General features: G+C 37.9%; 1 protein-coding gene and 1 pseudogene across 1 annotated transcript; one reads left to right on the top strand and one right to left on the bottom strand.

Annotated features, from left to right (window-relative positions):
- Positions 1 to 6,965: 6,965 nt before the first annotated feature.
- On the bottom strand, positions 6,966 to 8,598 carry RPL10L (ribosomal protein L10 like). The gene has a single exon (XM_003901750.5). It carries the CDS (start codon positions 8,475 to 8,477, stop codon positions 7,833 to 7,835), a length of 645 nt encoding a protein of 214 aa, XP_003901799.1. The 5' UTR covers positions 8,478 to 8,598; the 3' UTR covers positions 6,966 to 7,832.
- Positions 8,599 to 15,134: 6,536 nt separating this feature from the next.
- LOC110743779 lies at positions 15,135 to 21,990 on the top strand (annotated as a pseudogene).
- Positions 21,991 to 24,449: the final 2,459 nt, after the last annotated feature.

Here is a 24,449-nt window from a genome sequence, read left to right as displayed (position 1 = left end):
AAGTAAGATAAGGCAATAAAAATCCACCACTTTGTACAAAGTATTTTGGATCTAAATTTTTGCAGTAGACAATAAAATTATAAAGACTATACTATGTATGAATCAGTGTACATTAATATGATTCCAGGGTATGGATATCACGGTATTTTTCAAGAAACAGAGATGAAATTAAAATATATCACAAAACTTCCACTTAGCAGTATGGAAGACTATGTACTGTAAGTGATCCACCCATCTAGATATAACTAGATTTTGCCTACGGTCTTACCTTTTAATACATTTCTAGGTTCACTAGAAAATAAATAAATCTTCAAGGACTTAAGCCAGAAGCAAACAAACAAATGGGAACTGGAGCAGAGAGCTGTGAATGGTTAGTGTACGTAAGGTGGTGGATTTATCAGGGACACACAAATACAAAACCTGAGGGCACAGCAAAGTCAGAAAGCTCAACCTGGGAACCACACATTTTTTATCTCTCATGACAAGAGAAATTGGTTTCAGGATGGTAGCATCCTAGGGAACAGGCAGAATCAACTACAAATTTTCTCTGGTGGCAAAAGTGTGTGAATTAAAGAAAGAGGATAGAAACACGAGCAAAAAGTACCCAATACAGATCTTGGTGTACAAGAGGATAAGTTAAGCAAAGTATAGGCCCACAAAAACAAAACAAAACAAACTACTATGAAATAGGAATAAAAGTATAAACAACAAATAATAAACTTACATCTCCAAAGACCTCCATAATAAAATTATCAATTATAAAATATAAAGTAATATATTTTTAACTTTATAAATTTATTTTAATAAGTTTTTCAAGGCAACTGACTATGGTAATCCCACAAGCTGATTTTCAAATTTAGAATCATTGGAAGGGAAAAATTCCAAGAATAACCCAGACATACTGATGAATAATGACCTGGAAGGACTTGCTTTAAAAGATAAAATATTATTATAAAGTACCCTCCATAGATTATCCCTGTTCCTCCCCTGCCATGTTATGCCCCACCCATGCAACTACTATCCTAAATTTTCAGTTAGCATTACCTTTAAAAACTAGATCTATCATATATTTATTTACACATAACACAGTATTACCTCTGGTTTTGTTGCATTTTGAGCTTTAAAAAAATGACATAATATTATTTAGAGTCTTATTTTCTTTTTTTCATTCAATATCTTCTGAGAATTATCCATGTTTTAGCTGTAGATGTCATTCACTGATTCTCAGTGAGCATAGTAGCTCCCATAGCTAATATACCACAATAGATATATTCATTGTCCTCTTTATGTAAATTAAGGATAAAAAGTGTTTGCTACTATGAACAATGCTATGAAGGCCCTTTGCATATATCTTCTGGTTCATATAACAGAGCTTTTCGACAATAGATATCTATAGTGTTATTACTGGATCTTAAGACATAGGCTTTTTCAAATCAGTTATGTAATAAAATATTTCCTCAAGTTCAGGGGTCCATGGACTTCAAATTCACTAGTTCTGTCAATAAATCCTAATGGCATTTGCTACAAATATGTCATGAACTGTACTTATGAATAAAACTTCATAAAATCTCAGCCTTGCTTTTAGATAAGGTGATTTTGACCTTGTAGACTGTTACATTTTGACAACTTAAAATTATCATTTGAAAAATGTATATATATAACTGTGAAAATGGCATTTTTATTAATGTCATTTTTGGCATTTTGTTTCAAAAATGGACGGCTTACAATTGCAGAGTATTGGCATAAATTGAGGCAGTCCATTGTACGTATAAATCAAATTCCTATTAAGTAGATGGAAGATAAGACTGATAGGCATTTTTTATGGGAAATTTGGGAGATCTATAGGTAGGTAGACTTACACAAGCTACAGGTAGGTAAGTAGCTGAGAGATAAAATTTGACTACAGCCACATGAACATGGGTTTCAGTGACGATAATTTAAAGTTTGCTTATATTTAAGGCATTTCCTTAATGATATCTGAGGTTCTTTCCAAAACTTTTCAATCACTGCCAATTATGAAAATTGCTATTTATCCTTTTTAAATCTCTCACCTGTTCCATTAGTGTAACCTAGACTAGCAGTTTCAGCTACTTAGATCAGGAAAAAGGAAATTATATGCTCTCTTATTCCTCTTTTTCTCCCCCATCCCTTGGTTTAGATTATTGATAACAGAATGTAAACATAGACAATATTCTCTTTGTTAAATGACTTCAAGTCATGAGAGACAGGTTCCCTTTCAGCTGTTGGTGGTTTTCTTTATACTACTCTTGTTTCTCCATATATTTAGTGGCCAAATGCTGGCGATCATTAAAAAGTCAGGAAACAACAGATGCTGAAGAGGATGTGGAGAAATAGGAATGCTTTCACACTGCTGATGGGAGTGTAAATTAGTTCAACCATTGTGAAAGACAGTGTGGTGAGTCCTCAAGGATCTAGAACCAGAAATACCATTTAATCCAGCAATCCCATTACTGAGTATATACCCAAAGGATTATAAATCATTCTACTGTAAAGACACATGCCTTTGGTTCTTCATATATTTCATGGCCAAGTGCCGAGTCTTTTATAGGGTCTATTTGTCAGTTTTTTAGAGGATACTGGAGTTTCTCTCTCTATCCAATTCCCTCAAAGGAAATCTGGCTAAGGCACAGTGGCTCTTTTCTTGCTGCCTGCAGCTGCAACCATAGAGAAAGTCCCCCATTCAGCCTCTTGCTGCCATATTGCCCCCTCCCAATAAACAATGCTTTTGAAGTATAGGGCACAGAACATACAATGTTGCTTATATTTAAAACACTATAATGGCCCCACACTAACAGGAAATGTAAGTCTTATCCTTATTATGTCAGAGACTGAATATAAGGGCTGTTTCCTGACAATCTCTATTATCAGTTCCACCATCTCTTCTGTCTTTACCATCACCATGAAGTCTCAGTTTAGTGATGTAACATTTGGGCAAAATAAAACACCATTTCCTGTCATTGCAATGTCCTCTTCCTCTCTGAGAGCAGATGGGACAGTTACACCTTTGAGAAGACTCCATTTGCCCAAAACATTCTGTCCTCTTCCTCAACCTCATATATTTCTATTTATCAGTGACCAGTCAACTTAGTACAAAAGGAAATTTCATGAATAGGACCCTTGAAGTGTCTAATAATATGGTCCTCAAAATACATTTTCTACTGTACATATGGTCCTGTTCTTTAAATATGTGAAGCACAAAAATATATCTTAATCAGTAACTCTTGTCTATTTATATACACATATAAAACTAATTAATTACCTTATTATTTATAACATATTGAGAGTTGTTAAGATTCTGTATGGACACAAACACAAAGTTCATCTTTTTGGAATTGATATTTAAAGTTTATCATTTTGATACTCAAAGTATTTTAGGTATAATTATTTGAGAGCCACAACAATAAAAAATAACTGGAAGTTGTTACAAATGTGGAAATGTAGAGTTTTTACATGAGTTGTCTGAAATATTAAAGTCTCCAAAGGTAGATCATTCTTTAGTCCGACATTAAAAACTATTCTGGGTAATAACCTGAGGAAAAACATGATCAGATGATTTCTTTCCCCAATACTAATGAAATGAATAAAATGTGATAAAATAAATACAGCCAAAGGCAGACAAGGAAATAGTTATATATGTCATAAATTTAGGAGGAGATATAAAAATGAAGGCAGTATTCTCATGTGGTAAGTCAGAACCAGATTTTGCTTTCTTAAATTAAAGATTTCTGGCTGAATACATTTAGTGTAATTCCATATTTTGAGGGATTGGAGGAAATCATGAGTTATATAACGATCATTTATAGCATGTACCTTTTCAGAACTGTCCAACCTCTTAAAATATAAAATTTCTGAAAAGAAACGAATTTAAAAAAATATGTTTCAATGATGCCTTAATATGTAGAGAAATGTACTTAACATAGACTTACACAAGCTAAAATTGTAGAAAAATCCATTGACAAGTGGAGGTCACACCAACACCAAAGATGCACAGCAATTGGGTTTGACATTTTCCAGGGTTGTGCACCGAATAATAGCAGGCCAAAGGTGAATATGTCACAGCTGGAGAGTGGACTGTGTACCTGGCTGACTGGAGTGTGCTTTGGTGTAGGATATTTAATGGATCTCAGAAGAAGTGGAATCTAGCCAGCATCAAAGGGTATACTTAAACCTTCAAGTTCTCTCTTTTCCCCATCCTCTCATCCCAAGGCCATGGAAAGAAACACCCAATGAGAAGTCTAGATGAACAAAAAAATGTCAAAAGTTTTGTGAAACAGTGACAAGAGAAATGCACCCACAACCTTTCTGATTAAATAGAATGAGCAGAATACTCTACATGACATACAAGCCGTATAAAAATAATGACATGATAGCCATATAATCATTCTTTGGAAAATAAAAATGAAAAAAAAGAAAAATAATATTGAATTTAACAAGTGGCTAAAGTAGATAAGAAATCCAGTTGGGGGACAGAAAAGTAAGCTAATCCCCATAAGTGAGTCATATGTAGAGGATAATCAGTAAAGCATACATTTTTTCAGAAGAATTTCACAAAGAGATGACAAAACACAATGACATGAAACTGGGAATTACAGAACTAAAGATTAAAAAAAAAAAAACTTGAAACAGAATATTGAATCCATTTAAATCCAGAACTAAGAGTATATAACTGGAAGCAATGATTGCAAGACAGAATATTAAGGTTATAAATCAAGAAAAAATAGTAATACAAGCACCAAAAATTAGTAGCTGAGGGGTGAAGCAAGAGCAAATGTAATAACATCCATATTAACTGAATATCAATTTTGTATAATTAATATGTGCAAAGCACAATAGTGTTCCATTTCTCTACCAGGTACAGTGACTCATGCCTATAATCTTAGCACTTTGGGAGGCAGAGGTGGGCAGATTGCTTGAGCCCAGGAGTTTGAGACCAGCCTGGGCATCATGAAAAAATCCCACTTCTACAAAAAATACAAAAACATTAGCTGAGCATGGTGGTGCATGCCTGCAGGTCCAGCAACTTGGGATGCTGAGACGGGAGGATCACCAAAGTCTGGGAAGGTCAGGGCTACAGTGAGCCATGATCACGCCACTGCACTCTAGCCTGGGTGACCCTGTCTCAAAAAAATAAATAATCATAATGATAATAAAAATCAATTTCTCAATGCATTATCTCATTTAATCCCAAAATCAACCCTATAACTAAAGTGTCTTCATCTCATTTTATAGAAAGCAAAATGACTAAGAATGGCTAAACTTAGTAATTTGCCCAAGAAAGTAAAAAGGCTGATTCAAATCCAATCATCCTGACACCAGCTTTTCTTCTTATAGATTGTTTAGTGACAATAACCTCATTTTGAATTATTATTGCAAGCATAATTTATTTTGACTTTACTATTTTTCACCTAATTTGCTGTTAAAAAAGAATATATAGGTATTTTTATGAAAATGAGGTCATTACACTGAAATACAAACAAAAGCAAAAACGAAAAGGGCATTAATATAAAGCCAGGAAGATGAATGAGGTGAAATGATGTCTTAGCTCAATCCTTAGGTCAGTAGTAACATTCTGAGAACCAGAAAGCTCTACTTAAATTATGTAAGGGTAGGCAGTACAAGGCTGCTAAAGCAGAAGTAAAATGCTTGCCAATGTTAGTGACAGCCAATTCACGGAAGAGCTAATGTATATTTTTATAAAAATTAAAGATTTTTCAAGCTAAATATGGTTAATACAGTTGTATATTTTGAGGGAGTATAAATGATGGATTATATAACAATCATTTATGAAATACGCTTTTCAAAACTAAATTGATACAGTACATAGTCCTACTGAAGTTTTCTTCATCTTCTTATTCAGTCAGTATTTTCCATTAAAACCTATATATTTAATCAACTAAATCAAAAAGTTTCATTGGGCAGTATTTGCTTGAATTTCATTAACTATGCTTGTATTTTTTAATTTCAAATGAGCAAACAGTTCATTTTATTGCAGCAGTAAATGGACATAAATATGCTCCCAAATGCAATTTTCCATTTTGAACAGAAATTTTAAAATAACGAACTCTGCAAAATTATAATGAAACTATCCTTCAGCCCAGTTGCCCTGCCATTTTTAAAAATAATAATTAGAATGACCCTAAAATAAGAAAATGCTGAAAAAACAAAATTATGGCTTGGGGAAATTTAGTAGGAAGGATTTTTAACAAAAACAAGTAAAAGTGCTTGCATGTTGACATTTTAAAAAAGAATTTATATATAATCCTTATAATGTGAAACTGTGGGAAAATTCAAATAAAAAATTGACAGCTACCTGCCAGGTTTTGAAGTATTAATTTTTAATCTTTCATTTTCTCTTCACTCCCGTATCTATATGCATGAAAAATTACTGTTACCAATCCCTTAGGGCAAAGAAGTTCATGAGCCTATACTTACCTCTCTCCCTGTATATTTAGTGAGTGCAGAGTTCCAAGTTTGAAGGTCAACATGTTTTGAGAGGTTTAAGACCAAAGAGAAAGGGAAATAATGAAGATGGAAAACATTTTCAAAGCTGGGCCATGGTTGTACTAGAAGCTAAGGGGTTGCTTATTTTATCGTGTTTTGTATTGCCTTTCCCTTTTGATTATTATTACTGAGGTTGAATTTTCGTTTTTGAAAGTGTGGCAAAACGCAAACATAAAAAACGTCTTAAAATAGGAACATGGCTTAAATATATACAAATAGGAAATATAGCAAGGGCCTGAAAGAAATATCCAGCCAGATACAACATGTTAAGACTGACAAAGCAATTTTTTAAATAAAAGAAAATTAAATAGTAGTGTTTCTATACTATTTAGTATTTCTTTTGTTGTTTTCATTAAACGTGTTGACTTTGAAAAAGAACCATTAGTATAAAAACACCGAAGGCACTGTTAGCAGGATTGAGATTGAAAAGGCTAAGTCAATTGTAAAGAACAGGAATTTTTTTAATGCAGTACAAACTCAGGAATTTTAGCTTACGTAGTTTCAAAAATAAAACAAAAAGCACTTGTGTGATCAATGTAACTCTAATACAGGACAAGCACCTACAATTGCAAACTCTCTCTAGGGTCCTTTTAGAGTACAGATAGCTAATTTAGTGTCATTTTCTCTCTTCTTTTGGTTCTACTGGAGCCCAGATACAAGCAATATGAACTCTGTTGTCACCTATGACTTTTCTATGATGAAAAAAAGATTAGACTGTTATCTCTTGACTGTGAAACAATGTAAAGTTCATCTGGAAAAGCCTTTTTCAGTGATACTCAATTGTCCTAAGGCTGATAATCAGAGGTGTAAGGTAATTCTAAAAACAATGTACAGAAATTTATAGGAAAACATAAGGCAACCAAGTTTAGAAATAAATTACTTCCACAGGGGCTGCGGTTGAAATATCACTAATGCCTACTATTATTTTCATCTCTACTGTTTAGTTTATATTCTATAAACAATAAATTTTTTCACTCAAATCTATTTTTTATGCAAGGAATGATAGCTGTATAACTTACGACTTTACTACAAACAAAACTTTCAACATATTGCTCTATACTCTCCTAAAGTGTTTGATTAAAACAGTAATAGCTTTCTCTATAAATTGTATAGTTTCACTGAAGGAAGGTAACATTTGCCATTAAAATGGCATAAATTGAAAAAAAATTATCTAGCAGTCTATATTCTAAAACACTGAATAGTTAAAAATATTAAAATTTAAAAAGTAGTTATTTTTGTCAGTAAACAGAATTTATTAGTAAGCATAAGTCAGACCGGCATGGCCCAAGGAGACAGTGCTGCCAAAGCCTTCATGAGTGCAGAACCCGCCACTTGTCCAAAGGGCCGTGACTGGGAACGTACTTGACTCCACAACCGTCAGGGATGAGGCGCTTCTTGGCCACCATGTCTTCAAATTCGTCAGCATTAAACTTCGTGAAGCCCCACTTCTTGGAGATATGAATCTTCTGGCGTCCAGGGAACTTGAACTTAGCCCTGCGCAAGGCTTCAATCACATGCTCCTTGTTCTGAAGCTTGGTGCGGATGGACATGATGACTTGACCAATGTGGACCCGGGCCACAGTACCCTGGGGTTTTCCAAAGGCACCTCGCATACCTGTCTGGAGCCTGTCAGCCCCAGCACAGGACAACATCTTGTTGATGCGGATGACATGGAAGGGATGGAGCCGCACTCGCATGTGAAAGCCATCTCTGCCACAACTTTTCACCATGTACTTGTTGGCGCAAATACGGGCGGCCTCCAGGGCTTCAGAAGACAGCTGCTCATATTCATCAGACACCATGTGGCCACAGAGTGGGAATTCATCCACTTTTGCCTTCTTTCGACCCAGGTCAAAGATGCGGATCTTGGCATCAGGAACCCCTCGGCAGAAACGAGATTTTGGGTACGGCTTGTTCTTACAATACCGGTAACAACGAGCTGGACGGCGGCCCATGGCAACACAAGAACGTCTTCACTGCGTCGAAGTGAAAGTGCGCTCCCTGAACTGCGCCTGCGCGCATCTTATATACGTTGCCCGTCGTCCCGCGCGGGAACAGTAGAGTCCTGAGGAAGATGTGACGACTCTCTTTTGCGACGTCCCAACTAGAGACGCCGCGACGCCTGGAGCCTCCGCGCCTGCGCGACCTGGCGCATTGAGGTGAGCAGAGAGGCAGGTGTAGAGTCTACTCTCCCTGGCGGCCAGGCAAGGAATTGGGCCTCGCCTCAACGACGCAGCGGCAGCTTCCTTCCTGCTGGCCATCTTGGGCTAGGAGCTCTTGCTTTCCGCTTTGCCTTAAGTATAAAAGAGGTTATTTCCAGGCAGGAGGATTGCTTGAGCTCAGTTCAAGACCAGCCTGGGCAATATAGTGAAACTCCGTCTCTACCAAAAAAAAAAAGTAGCTGGACATGGTGGCAAGTGCTTGTAGTCCCAGCTACTCAGGAGGCTGAGGTGGGAGGATCGCCTGGGCCCTGGAGGCAGAAGTTGCAGTGAGCTGAGATCGCACCACTGCACTCCAGCCTGGGTGACAGAGTGAGACCCTGTCTAAAGAAAAAGAAAAAAAAAAAAAATCCTAGAATTTGAGAAGAAAAATCCTTCCAGTTTTTCAACATACTGTTTCCAGTTTGACCAGTTCATTCTCCAGAGCTTGTATCTCACTGTCAGCATTTGTAGATCAATTGCTGTTTCTTGGAGTATGTGGCCACCTTCCCTGGATAAAGTGGTTTCTTGGCATGAGTGCTTTGATGAGACTCAGGAAGAGATGAGAGGAAGAGTAGAGAGAAGGATAAAGAGATCTGTTGAATCTGTAGCTTGGCAGTTGTTTTATAAACATGAAACTTTGTTTTTTCTTTGGCCTAAAGAAATGATTTTTATTATCAAAATGATACATACAAAATTGAAATGCCAACTAGATTTTTTTTTAACTTAAGGCTATTTGCATTTTCAAATGTTAAAGCTGCTGAAACTATATAAAAGAGTAGCAGTTTGTGCTTTAGTAATCTTTTGCCCTTTCCTGAGAGTAAATTTAATCTTTTTTTTTTTTCTCAGAGTTTGTAAAACTATTATGACAAGGATCTGAGTGTAGGAAAGGAGAAAAGAGAGGAAGAGAAATTAATAGTTTACAAACCCTACTTGCATTTTTCTAGCTTTCTTTCTTTTTTTTTTTTAATGTTGTCTCACAAATCCATTACATCATGTAACAAAATCCCTCTAATGTGAATATATTCTGTCAATGCTTTTTCTTTTAAGGGAGAAAAATAACTCCTGCCTTTAAAGTGAGTGGATTTTTACAAAATACTAAGGATAAAACAATTAAAACTCCAAATGTAGAAAACTTTCTCGCCTTTAAGAAAGCTTGGTCACTTCCCTTTTCTTCCTTTCTTCTTTCCCCTTTTTCTCAACTAGTTCCTGTTTACTATATGCCTGAATATTGAGATAAAGTAGCTAATACTATGTTGCTGTCCCCAAGGTTACAAGCCTGAGAGAGGATTTAGATACTTCTCATATATCATCATATTACTAAGTGTAAAATGTGCCAAAAAGGAAAAGCAAAGTAAGCCCTGAGACCGTGGGGTGAGGCTGGGGATGAGACCTTGATCTAGACTGAGGAATGGACAGGAAAATCTTTATCCAGAAAGACATTTCATGTTGTGACCATGGCACATGGGGTCTGATGTATGCAAGACCTGAAGCAGGGAGAAATACGGAACATTTTAAAGAACTTAAAGTTAGGCCAATGTGACTCTGAGTGAGAGGGTGAGTCACATAACATGAGCCCCAGTGTGTGTGTGTGTGTGTGTGTGTGTGTGTGTGCGCGCGCGTATGAGAGAGAGAAAGGGGTCATGCTATCATACAGGGCCCATTTTACCAAGTTAGGGATCCTGATCTTTAATGCGAGGTCATTAAAGAGCTTTGGATAGGTTTTATCACTCTGGTTATGGTATGGTAAATAGACTGAAACAAGCCCAAAAATGTATGCAAGGAGTGAGCTGAGATCCGGCCACTGCACTCCAGCCTGGGCGGCAGAGCCAGACTCTGTCTCAAAAAAAAAAAAAAAAAAAAATGTATGCAAGGAGATCAGAAAGGAAGACTTTGCAATACTGCAGAAAACACATAATAACTTGAACATACTTTAAAATATTTGACTTTATATACAAGTTAGTATCTTTTTTATACTACTAAATGCCCTGAATCTATGATAGCGCCTCAGGGGGAGGTGTTTGTGAGGCAAAAGGAAGACACCTGGAGTTTATGTGCCACGACACACTCACTTTTCCACTTGTCTGATCTCCCACCTGTCTAATGTTGCCAAAACCCTAGAATTCTCTGACCAGCAGATGCTGTGTTGCTGTCAGGGCCTGTCTACGTAAGTTTCTTTCTTTAATCCAAAGCTTGAGCAATCCTGGTTTGTGCGGGTCCGTACCAGTTTTAACATTCAAGTCCTGGGTCCTGCAACACCCCTTAATACCACAGGAAGTGGAAGGGTTGGCCACCCTACTCCATTCATGCATGAGGCCTTTCACAGTTGCAGATTAGGAGGGTGGAAAGAGGAAAGGGAGGGCCACACTGGGATCTTCTATTTATACTCCTTTCCCTAGCCCTGCAGATATAAGAGGAGAGCCTGTGGAAAAATGCATGAAGCATCACTATTCTATTGAAATATTATAAGCATTCCTCTCAATCAATTCCAACATTTTGAGTGTTTCCCTACCTCTCTACTCTTGCCATCCACAGTGTACATCATGCTAAGCAAACCTTGCAACAAATATATAAAACTTGTCTGCTTTGAGATATATAGCTATGGGAGACATTAATATCATGTAAAATAGAGATGGCTTAAAGAATGGGTAGAACATTCACAAGTAGAGATACAGGATAAAGTAGGAATGAAGCAGAACAACTTTTTAAAACCATTAAGATATATGAGGACAGAAGTATCTCTATCTGGTTCACAGTTTTGTACCCTGTTTTTGGCACATTGTGTGATCAGTAGCACAATGAATACACACACTACAGAGGTGCGGTGCGGTGTTAATAAACATTTAACAACCTGCTCATGGTGGAGGTCAGGATTTTGAGGAGAAATCCCTGATTTGTAGTGTTTGATGATTTATTTGGTAGAAATACTTTTTCTGTCATCAGTTTCAAACATCAGTGTGATTTACTGAACACAAAGATGGGTAGAGACGTGCACTATCAGCTTCTGTAAGCCAGTGTTAGCCAGCTCCAGCATGCTGCCATTTGGTGTGTATACACAAGACAGAAAAGACAAACTTGTCTTTGCTAATGCTAATAATGCATATCCTGTAATAATAATTTTTGGAATGATCAGGGAGAAGTCTTTTTTAGGAGCCCTTAGAAAGCAGACAGGCATGAATGTTTAAACTTGATTCAGCTTTGGCTGTGAAAGTTTCCCTCTGTGGTTTCTCCCTCCGGTTCCACAACCCTTATGTGAAAGGCCTGCACTGGTGTTTACTTGTTGATTGTAAGTACTTTCCTCATTAATTACTTACTTGTAATTAGCGCTAGACAGTGTGAGAAATACAATCAAATTCCAGATAACCTCTGTCTTCATGCAAAGGCTGGAAAAGAACAGTTCTGTTTATTAGTTCAACATAGCATTTACTTTTCTTTTTTGGTATCATCTTTCAAATGTTTCACAATGGGCTAAACCTGACTTTGTTCTCAAAGGGGAACATGCACTGGAGTCTGATGAATTGAGTGGCACACACCGTGGATGCCCTCTCCTGCTACAGGAAGCATCTGCATTGTTGATCATTCAGTCATTGTGTGGAGGACCATCACTGGGTGCTTTACAATATACTGAGATTCATAGATCATGTTCCACTTGGACTCTTAATGAAGTGTGAAGGCTCCACTGATGACTAACAGTCATTTTCATCTGCATTTCTTAGTAACTTCACACTGGGGGCTGTAATCTCAATGTTTTTGAGACTAGGTGAGCAATTTGACTGTCTGTATACAGTATTCCTAGAATTGAATCATGAATATAAAAGAGCCATGGTTATGGCTGGCCTTTTCTTCAAGCCAGTGGATTGTGCCTATTGTCATGGCTAATGAGTGGTCATGCTGCCTGTCTCTCATGCACTTGATTCGCAATGGTCTCTTATCTAGTGACAAGAAAACATGCAGAAATGCACATTTTTTGAACAGAAATATAGTCAGATAATTTTAACTCCTTAGCCCAGAGCCCTAATACATTTTGCTTTTTGACTGGTATTTTCTACATTCTTCTTCTTCTTTCTTTGGGAACCTTTTTTAACTTTGGATATGGGAACTGAACATGTACACTTTGTAGTTTGCTTGTGGAGAATGAGTTCCCACCAAATGAATGACTTTTGACATTGTTCCAGAAAGCTGGAAAAAAGTAGGAAAGGATTAAATCAGGGAGAGGAGGCACACAAATATGCTTGCTGAAATTTGGTTAATTTTTTTTTCCTTACGCATTTTAAATTTACTTGTTTAGGTTTCATACTTGTACAAAATGTATAAGCCATTAATTAGTTTTATATGGTAAGTAATTGAAATGTAGTTTTATAATTATAAACGTTTAAGCAATGCTATAATAAAGATGTGATATGTAATAAACGATTTGAATCAACATAAGACTCTACACCAGTTTTTGAAAGCCCTTTTCTCTAAAAAGGGATTAGTTCAGTCTGCAAATTTGAGAAACACTGATCTGGGGTTAGGGTGCTGAGTATGAAGTTTGCCCCCCACATATTGAATGCATAGCCTTCCTGTGCTTTAGATCCAAATTCCTGTCTATTCATTTAAAAGGCATACTGATGAGAGCAGTGTTGTTACTTCCTTTGCCCAGTTTACTTAGCCGTAGTTTGTGTGGTTTACAAGGTTTACAGAAATGCATGAAGCACGTATTTAGCTAACTATATAGATTATTTAATCATTCATATCACAACAGCCAACTCTATTTCAGGTTAAATTCATCTTGTACTTTTAATGGATGACTCCTTTATCCATTAAACAGATTTTTTTTTTAATTTTGAAAGTTAGCAATCAACTTTAGTAATTACATTATAGATTATTTATTTATGAAACTACTAATTCCAGTTGATAAAGCACTTTGGAAAGCTTTTAAAAAAGTTTTGCTTCACTTATTGTTATAGACTGAATGTTTGTGTGTTCCTAAAATTCATATGTTGAAATTCTAATCCCCAAAGTGATGGTATTAGGAAGTGGGGCTTTGGGAGATAACTAGGTTATAAAGGTGAGACTCTTATAAGTAGGTGAATACCATTATAAAAAGAGACCTCGGAGAATAGCCCTCTTTTTACTACAGGAAAATATAATGTAAAATTGGCAGTCTGCAAACTGAAAGAGGATCCTCACCAGAACCGAACCTATACCACTTTGATCTCCTACTTCCAGCCTCCAGAACTATGGGAAATAAATTTCTGTTGTTTATAAGCCACCAGCCTGTAGTACTTAGTTACGGCAGCCCAAACTCACTAAGACACCTGTCCAGCCTTTTCATTCATTCACTTTGTTCATTCATTCATTAACAAAAAAGAAAGAAAAAGGAAGTAGATTATGAATACAAAATTAGAGACAAAGCAAATATTTGTTTAGAATGCAAAAGAAAATAAATTGCAAATTATAAGTAGCCAATAAACATCATTTACATCACAAGCTTTAAAAAAATTTTTAACTGCCTAATCCATCTTTATATTCTTTCTTCTTTATATTTGCTAGCTGCATTTGACCATTACTTTCTAATATATTTATGAAAAGATTGAAAGCTTAATTCAGTATGTCCTCTAGTAAATTGTTTTAAATTTGTATTGATAACACACAAGTTTCTTTTGGCCTCACAACTCTATGTTATATCATATGTATATTTAGGATTATTGTGAGATTGAGAAAATCTTACATCTTTCATATGCGAACTATAGTATTTCAAAAAACTTCATTTCTCTGGGTACTGACCACTCTCAAATATTAATGGAAAATCTTCATAAACTAGTTTACAGTTGATATTCTCCTTGTAATATAGCATTTGATGGGGTGGAAATCACTTATACCAGTTGTTCTCAGAAGAACTGATTGTGTGCATCTCTTCCCGAGTTTTTAGTTCAGTCACATAATATCGGTAGGTTGCATTGGTGATGGTGGGACTATTTACAGCATTGGAAAAACTACAAATCCAGTCTTATTTTCTCCCTGGAGAGCCACTTATTAAACATGTATCAGTACACCACTGTTAATACCTTCTTTCAAGTTATATGCTTCCTTTATTGGTTTCAGTAATTCATGTCAGGTCAGCCAGAAACTTCAGGCTTTTTCTAATGAGCTCAAACAATTTATTATTCTTCATTAATTGGATTGTAAAATATTAATAATCTTAGAGCTGATTAACTGCAATTAAAATATTTGCTTAAAGACATTGATATGATCTGAAATTTGTTTTGTCAACAATTTGGTACTTTATTATTAAATACTTTCTATTGATATTATTCATATGTATTGCATTTGTTTTATATACTATTAGTTTTTTCCAATTTTTCTCTCAATTTTTTAATAAATTTGAAATTACTGCCAAATAATAAGTCTGTATATTTCAGTTGTTTTAAGTGAAATGCTCCAAAATGTCCTTTTCAATTGCAGTGAAAATAATGTATTTTATCACTTTGCATTATTTAAATAAACACTTACCTCTTTGGGCGTATATCTTTGTATCAAAATGTCGATGAGTGCCAGATGAGTCAGCACAGGGGTAGTCAGACTATTTTTAGAAGCAATTCCAACACCAGACACACTAGCAATACCTCATCTATTCACCAGTGTGACTACAGAACACATAAACACACCCTATTAAATGCGAGCTAAATACATTCTTTAATAACTTTTCCTTTAGCAGGATCCCCAACTTGCCAAGATAGCTTCAATGATGCCTACTCTCAGGGAGAAGTGTGAAGGAAAGTGGGAGTACAAAACGGAGGGCAAATTTTATAAAAACAATATATGAGCTCATTGCTAGGGCCCATCCTAGGGCCTGGGAAGGAAGCTGTGTACATGAAGATTCCTGAATCCAAGGCTTTATTAATTTTGTTAGAAGTTAATTTTATTTCTGAGCAGGTGATATTACTGTTTTTTTAAATCCCTTTTTATTTTTGCCTACCTAAGTGATGTTCTTCTCCCATCTGCTTTCTACAGCCCCAATGTCTTCAGAAATCTCCAAAAAATATTTATACCCTAACTACCCTCAAGTCTTTTACTCACAGTAAAGTTCTGTACTGTCCTAAAGTCCTTAACTCTCCTTAAATCCTTTACTCACAATAAGTACTTGAGGGCAGATGGGGTATAAATATTGTTTACTCATGTCCTTTTATTTACTAAAATGGAGGTTATAGTTTTCAACTTAAAAGTGTTTCTCTCTTAAGATTTCCAAGATTAAAGCCTTACAATAAAATACATGGGTAACAATAGTAAACAATTTCAAGTAACCATGAATTAAGACAAATATTTTGGTGCATGAGACTATACAGATTCTTCTAAAATCATGGTTTACATTTTAATTGGTTGAAGAAATAAAACTATTTAATATATGTTGGTTTGTTATTTGAAAACAATCTGTATACTTGCTGAATTTTTTATAATGAAATAGATTCTAGAGGTATTAGTAATGATTTAAATGTTAGAATAAAACACTAGAAGAAAAGATACAGGAAGTTATTATATTATTGAAGTGGGAAAGGCTTATTGAAGCAAGACACAAAGAACAGAACCTATAAAGGAAACATGTGACATCATAAAATATTTAAACATCTGCAATATTAAAATATATATATACACACACACATACATACAGGTGTATAGATATAAAGATCTCAATATTGAGACACAGAATCACACACACACACACATACACAAACACACGCAGACACTATGTAAGTCATAGTTTTTTTTACTTTATTTTTAGACAGTGTTTTCCTAACAGTGCCCTGGATTTGATCTTTGCCTGGAAGCTATTTCTGAATTTGAAAATTGTTTGCCATTCGGAGACTCTGGGAATGAGAAACGGTTTTATTTTGAAATCAGCAAATTTTGGCTCTTTTATATTCTACCATCTGTTCATTAGCTAATCTCTCTCTTCATTTTATTATAGGCAAATAGAAGAAGCCAGGTGACACTTTCAACACTTTGCCTGAAATCCCTTTAGCCAGATATCCAGTTCATTAAGCAATTTTCTGTTTTCTGTGCTACCACAGGCAATCAATGTTGCTAAACTTTCTGCCAGGAAATAACAACGGATTTCTTTTCTCTAATTTCCTATCACATTTTTCTAACTTTTTATTAGGTGCTCACCAAAAGCCTTTTCAAGTCCCTTCAGTATTCTATCAATCATCTCAAGGTACTTCCAGCATTTTTCCACTGCTGAATCTCAAAGACATTGCAACCTATTTAAAATTTGGGTCCATAGCATCCTACCTCTAGTATCCCAAATCTGTGTCAATAATCTGTGACTATGTGACATGAAGCAATAGTTCTTTACTATTATCACTAAGGTTTCTGAGAGTTGATTAGGTTCAGCTAGGAAGTCCTTGCTCAGGATTTTTCACACAGTTTTGTCAGATGGTGACTGAAAACAACTTGAAGGCCTTTCACACACATAGCTTTAGTTGCCTCTGGCTGTTGGCTGGGGTCTCCCTGGGCGCTGATAATAAAATTTTCTACACTTAGCCTCGCTATGTGTCCTGGGCTTCCTTGAAGCATTGTTTCTGTATTTCAAGGGATGGCATCTCAAGAGCGGAGCCAGACAGTTTTTATGTTGCCTTTTGCAACCTAGGCTTGGAAGGCTTGCAAGGCTTGCAATACTGCCACTACATTTTATTTGTTAAAAGTTAGTCACTGAGGAGACTTATGGAATGGTGAAGAAAGGACCTATGAGAATCTGTTTCTCCATAAAGGCAAGAAGAACACTGGCAAAACTTGTTAAAATCAACTTTTTCAGAACTCTGGAAACTAAACTAAGACCTGCAACAGTCCACGGAAAGTTTATTCTAGAAAACTTGCTTCTCCTCAAGGACAGTGAGCTTTGTGGTTAACTTGCCCTATGTCCATTTCCTTTTCTTCAGATCCATGGCTGCTGTGAAAGTCAGCAGGCAAGCAACCACTAGGTGGGGCTGACTGGGTAAAGAGCTTTTCCTAAAGCTCCATCTCCAGAGAGTTGTCACAATTTGACTTGTTTGTTGGTACCCTGGTAAAACCTCATACACAGGGCTGTTGTTATTTGATCTAAATCAGAGCTTGCTCAGTGGGAAAAGCTCTATTGTTGAGTTGTTTGTTGGAAACAATCAATAAATAGCTATTGTTTAGTATCACAGCTGCCTGAGGTGAGAAGTACCCATTGGGAAAAACAAGAGGCTGGCCAAAAGACGTAAAAGAAAGCTCTTGGCAATGAGATATCTATGGGGAGCTTTGAAGAGCTCTGACATAATTCTGGGGGTATAGAAAACCACACATATGTAAAGGGCTGTGTGCATGCTCAAGAAATCCTGAGAAGGCTCTAATCTCTTGCTTTTGGCTGGCCTTGGGTCCCTGTGTAAAAATAAAGCCTAAGACAGAGCCGTAAACTGCGAGAACATTGAAGGAATGCCCCAATATATATGTAAATCCCAGCCACATCCCAGTGTGTTTTGGTGACTTGAGGCCCTCCCTAGTTCATGGGATTAACTGGAAGAGACTTCCTCGCATTAATTGTGCAATGAGGAGGTGTCCTTGTGCAGGAGTTGTGACCTGCAGAATTATTGCTACTTGGACAAGCCTACAATTTACTTCTTTCATCCTTGGCTGAGAATTTGCATTTGTAATTGTTGGCAGAGAGAGGAAGAAAGTGCTCCCCTCGGGTCCGAGGAGCATACAGAGAGAAGGCATGGAAGAAGGAACATGTGCAGCCTTTCAATATGAGTGAAGTCAAGATTTGAAATGCACGTTCCCTGCCTGAGGGGCTTCAGAGTGTTGTGAGCCTCTGATCTTCAAGGTAAAATGAGGCCTATTGGAAGTCGGAGGTTGAGGCATGCATTTCTGCACTTATGGCTGGAAAGTTGAACCAGGTTTTCCAAAAACTGTCGTTTTTGCTTTCAAGGGTGCTAAAGGTAAGAAAGGGTTAGGCAGTGAATAGAAAGTAGTGCAGCCAGGTTGTGGTTAGCTAAGCAACAGGACTGTCATAGAGGGTTATTTGTCTGAAGACAAAAGTCTGGGGCTTTTGGGCCATGAGGAGTTGGGTTATTGCATTGCTCAGTTTAAACTGCCAGCGTGAGAAATGTCTCAGATGCTATTAAAGTTAGGCAGCTCAGTTTAACTCTAGCTCACTGATCACCAACCACCTCCTTCTTCACTCCTTTCAGTGACTGAGTTAAAAAGAGAAGACGCAAAAAGAAAAGTGGTCTTTCCCTCCATTGTAATTAGGACTTAGTCCATCTTGGCTCACAATTGGAATTTTAGGATGGAAAGAAAAATCTTGTCGTCTTTGCTCTTGACCCTGAAGAATAGAATCTCAAAGAAATACCTGAGAGGAAAATTCTTTCCTTCACTGAAATGAAAATTGGAGTGCTTGCAAAACTGAACAAAGAAAGAAAAAAATTAGTAAGCATTACAGACAACTAGCAGTTATAGTCAGATTATTTTTCAATACATGAGGAGGATATACAATAAAAAAGGTGAGCGGGAGCCAGGAATAGAAACAGGGAAAAGAGATAAATGCAGAATCTTAGAGACTGCAGAAACCCAGGAGTTCATTGTCTTCTAATGCACATCTGGAAAGCTGCAATTGAAAAGAGGAACCAGGAACTTCAGTCAGGGCAAACACAGCGAGGAAATGTGAGCCCCAGGTCGCAGAAGGAAGAATCAGTAAACGGTTGCAGTTTGACAACATGTACCATCAGTGGCTTCTGTTGCTTGAATGTTTTTTGTTGATTTTCATGATCATGACAGCTAGTAAGTTCATCATGTTGACCTTTAAAGATCCAGATGTGTACAGTGCCGAACAGGAGTTTCTATTCCTGACAACCATGTCAGAAGTGGGGAAGTTGCCAGAAGAGAAGCACTTTCTTGAGGTACTGAAGCCGACTGGGAAGATGCTTTTGGACAGATGGCTTGTTTATCCCCTGGTCTACATGGAGCACATCGAATTCATCAGAAATGTCTGCAGGGATGAAGCCCTGAAGAATCTCTTGTACACTCCTGTCTCCAGGTTTGTTCTGGACTGAATATTTGTCTGTGACAAGCACAAGATTCTTTTCTGCCAGACTCCCAAAGTGGGCGACACCCAGTGGAAGAAAGTGCTGATCCTTATAAATGATTGAAACATACTTCAAGTTTTTTTTATCGTAAGAGATCCCTTCGAAAGAGTTACTTCTTCATTTAAGGATAAAGTTGTTCACAATCCTTGGTTTGAACCTTGGTACAAGCATGAGATTGCCCTGGCATTATCAGAAAATACAAGAGGAACCCAGTGAAAACCCAGGGGATCCACTTTGAAGATTTCATGTGCTACCTGGGTGAGCCAAACCACAAATGACTAGACCTTCAGTATGGGGACCACATCATTCAATAGATGATGTATGTATAACTCTGTGCACCCTGCGAGTTAATGTACAGTGTGACTGGACACCACGAGAGCCTGGAGGACGATGCCCCATACATCATAAAAGAAGCTGGCATTGACCACCTGGTATCATACCTGGTCATCCCTCCAGGCGGGGCATTATCATGTATAACAGAACCAAAGTGCAGCACTATCTTCTGGACATCAACAAGACATCTGATGCCCGTATGCACGTTTCAAAGGGGACTTTAAGCTCTTCGGGTATCAGAAACCTATTTATTTATTTTACTAAACTAAGGCATAGAACCTACAAATTCGAATATCTTTGTTAGACCAGGGGCTAACTAGGTGGAGATCTGAGCACAAAATGACACTTCCTCCACCACACCTCCTCCTTTTAGGATGTCTGAGGTCTCCCATGGGCCTGTGAGCACCTCGACCTATGACACAGGGCCCTGACTGTTACCACTTAGTTTGGATGTAAGATGCTCTGAGGACCCTGCCCCCTCCCCTGTCATTGTCATTAGGATGCCACTCGCCTCTGTACACATCAGAGGGGGGGAAAAGATTTGCAGTCTGACAGCCCAACAGGGAGGAAACATTACACAGTATTAGGAGCAGAGTGAGCCATTTCCCACAGTTGTCAAAGAAAGGAATGCACCTGAGGCTCTGCTGGCCAGGGTTAGGGGTGGTCTTGCCTACCACTGGTGGATTGCAGGAACAGCACCCAGCACTTTCAGGAGGTGTAGAGAAGCAAGGGGACTGCAAAATCACAGAGGCTCATGCAGCATCAAATCTGAGGAGTAAAATGACACCTCTGGCTTTCATCTTGGCACTCCTATGATCTTTTAGGCAAATCGTTCTTTCTGTGACCATTTTGTTCCTGTGTTCGGCAGTGACCAGAGGGTCGGGTTCAGGGGTTCATCTTTTCAGAATCCATGGCCCTGCAATGCTGGTCCATGCTTCTGAACCTCTGTCTGCCAAGCACCTACTTCATTTGGCACAGGAGATATGATTTTGGAAAGTGAAGGGGGTTAGGCTTTTTCCACCTAAGAAGGGGAACATCTTCTTGGGGGGCCTTAAAAGGAACATGGCTCAGGAAAGGGAGAGGGCTGGTTGGGCTTGGAGCTCAGGCCACTGTGGATTTGGGCACATCAGCCCTGACTTGCCCCACTTGGGTGGTCGGCAGTGGGTCTCTACCTGTATCCTCCAGGAACCCCCCCCACCCTTGCCCCTTAGGGATGAGGACTAGCGGGGGGAACATGCCAGCATCACAGAATTCAGTGCAGTTTACACATTTTCATTCCTTTCATCTCAGCAAAATGGGCACCATGAGACCTAGTTCTGATCATGCCACCATCCTGGACCACGTGACTTGAAGGTAGATGAACAAGTTCACCAGCAATAAAATCCTGGGCCCAGGTGGCCTCTGACACCATGGCTTCCAGGCACTGAGGGAGGCTCTGGTGCAGGGCAAGCCACAGCAACTGTTTTAGAGGCCATCCACAGCCAGGGCCGTTGAGACCCTGGACAATTTTCTGGGATGACTGTCAGCTTGAGTCTGCATGGTGCTGCCGAGATGGGGTGGAAGAGGGAGCCAGGCATTGCTAAAGGGTGGCCTTGACTTTCCTTTTTCAGAATGGTTTCCTGAATGTGTAAATGTGTAAGTAAAATTAAATTTAAAATATGTGCCAAAAAATATACATATATATATATACACAGCCACATAAATCCCTTCAGCCAAGAGTGGAAAGCATATTGGTTCAAAGCAATTAAGGAAATATCTGTCCAGTCATCGCTCTCATTAGCAGATCAATAACTGAGCAGTGACTTTTTTGTTTTGTTTTTGTTTTTGTTTGTTTTTTTTATTACTATACGTTCTAGGGTACATGTGCACAACGTGCAGGTTTGTTATATATGTGTACATGTGCCATGTTGGTGTGCTGCACCCATTAAATTGTCATTTACATTAGGTATATCTCCTAATGCTATCCCTCCCCCCTCCCCCCACCCCATTACAGTCCCCAGTATGTGATGTTCCCCTTCCTGTGTCCAAGTGTTCTCACTGTTCAATTCCCACCTAAGAGTGAGAACATGCGGTGTTTGGTTTTCTGTCCTTGCAATAGTTTGCTCAGAATGATGGTTTCCAGCTGCATCCATGTCCCTATGAAGGACATGAACTCATCCTTTTTTTTATGGCTGCATAGTATTCCATGGTGTACATGTGGCATATTTTCTTAATCCAGTCTATCACTGATCAACCTTTGGGTTGGTTCCAAGTCTTTCCTATCGTGAATAGTGCCACAATAAACATACATGTGCATGTGTCTTTATAGCAGCATGATTTATAATCCTTTGGGTCAAATGGTATTTCTAGTTCTAGATCCTTGAGGAATCGCCACACTGTCTTCCACAATGGTTGAACTAGTTTACAGTCCCACCAACAGTATAAAAGTGTTCCTATTTCTCTACATCCTCTCCAGCACCTGTTGTTTCCTGACTTTTAATAATCACCATTCTAACTGATGTGAGATGGTGTCTCATTGTGGTTTTGATTTGCCTTTCTCTGATGGCCAGTGATGATGAGCATTTTTTCATGTGTCTGTTGGCTGCATAAATGTCTTCTTTTGAGAAGTGTCTGTTCATCACCTTTGCCCACGTTTTGATGGGTTTTTTTTTTCCTTGTAAATTCGATTGAGTTCTTTGTAGGTTCTGGATATTAGCCCTTTGTCCGATGAGTGGATTGCAAAAAATTTCTCCCATTCTGTAAGTTGCCTGTTCACTCTGATGGCAGTTTCTTTTTTTTTGCTGTGCAGAAGCTCTTCAGTTTAATTAGATCCCATTTGTCAATTTTGGCTTTTGTTGCCACTGCTTTTGGTGTTTTAGACATAAAGTCCTTGCCCATGCCTATGTCCTGAATGGTATTGCCTAGGTTTTCTTATAGGGTTTTTATGGTTTTAGGTCTAACATTTAAGTCTTTAATCCATCCTGAATTAATTTTTGTATCGGGTGTAAGGAAGGGATCCAGTTTCAGCTTTCTACTTATGGCTAGCCAGTTTTCCCCACATCATTTATGAAATAGGGAATCCTTTCCCCATTTCTTGTTTTTGTCAGGTTTGTCAAAGATCAGATGGCTATAGATGTGTGGTATTATTTCTGAGGGCTCTGTTCTGTTCCATTGGTCTATATCTCTGTTTTGGTACCAGTACCATGCTGTTTTGGTTACTGTAGCCTTATAGTATAGTTTGAAGTCAGGTAGTGTGATGCCTCCAGCTTTGTTCTTTTGGCTTAGGATTATCTTGGCAATGCAGGCTCTTTTTTGGTTCCATATGAACTTTAAAGTAGTTTTTTCCAATTCTGTGAAGAAAGTCATTGGTAACTTGATGGGGATGGCACTAAATCTATAAATTACCTTGGGCAGTATGGCCATTCTCACGACATTGATTCTTCCTATCCATGAGCATGGAATGTTCTTCCATTTGTTTGTGTCCTCTTTTATTTCGTTGAGCAGTGGTTTGTAGTGCTTCTTGAAGAGGTCCTTCACATCCCTTGTAAGTTGGATTCCTAGGTATTTTATTCTCTTTGAAGCAATTGTGAATGGGAGTTCACTCATGATTTGGCTCCCTATTTGTCTGTTATTGGTGTATAAGAATGCTTGTGATTTTTGCACACTGATTGTGTATCCTGAGACTGCTGAAGTTGCTTATCAGCTTAAGGAGATTTTGGGCTGAGACAAGGGGGTTTTCTAAATATACAATCATGTCATTTGCAAACAGGGACAATTTGACTTCCTCTTTTCCTAATCGAATACCTTTTATTTCTTTCTCCTGCCTGGTTGCCCTGTCCAGAACTTCCAACACTATGTTGAATAGGAGCAGTGAGAGAGGGCATCCTTGTCTTGTGCCTATTTTCAAAGGGAATGCTTCCAGTTTTTGCCCATTCAGTATGATATTGGCTGTGGGTTTGTCACAAACAGCTCTTATTATTTTGAGATATGTCCCATCAATACCTAGTTTATTCAGAGTTTTTAGCATGAGGGCTGTTGAATTTTTTCAATGGACTTTTCTGCATCTATTGAGATAATCATGTGGTTTTTGTCTTTGGTTCTGTTTATATGCTGGATTACGTTTATTGATTTGCGTATATTGAACCAGCCTTGCATCCCAGGAATGAAGCCCACTTGATCGTGTTGGATTTTGATGTGCTGCCGGATTCAGTTTGCCAGTATTTTATTGAGGATTTTTGCATCAATGTTCATCAGGGATGTTGGTCTAAAATTCGCTTTTTTTGTTGTGTCTCTGCCAGGCTTTGGTATCAGGATGATGCCGCCCTCATAAAAT

This window comes from Papio anubis, chromosome 7, assembly GCF_008728515.1.
Source record: "Papio anubis isolate 15944 chromosome 7, Panubis1.0, whole genome shotgun sequence".
NCBI lineage: Eukaryota > Metazoa > Chordata > Mammalia > Primates > Cercopithecidae > Papio > Papio anubis.
This window is presented reverse-complemented; position numbering and strand designations above follow the sequence as displayed.

Excerpts from the sequence above, each read along its gene's own strand:
- RPL10L (XM_003901750.5), bottom strand. The coding sequence starts at position 8,477 with ATGGGCCGCCGTCCAGCTCGTTGTTACCGGTATTGTAAGAACAAGCCG.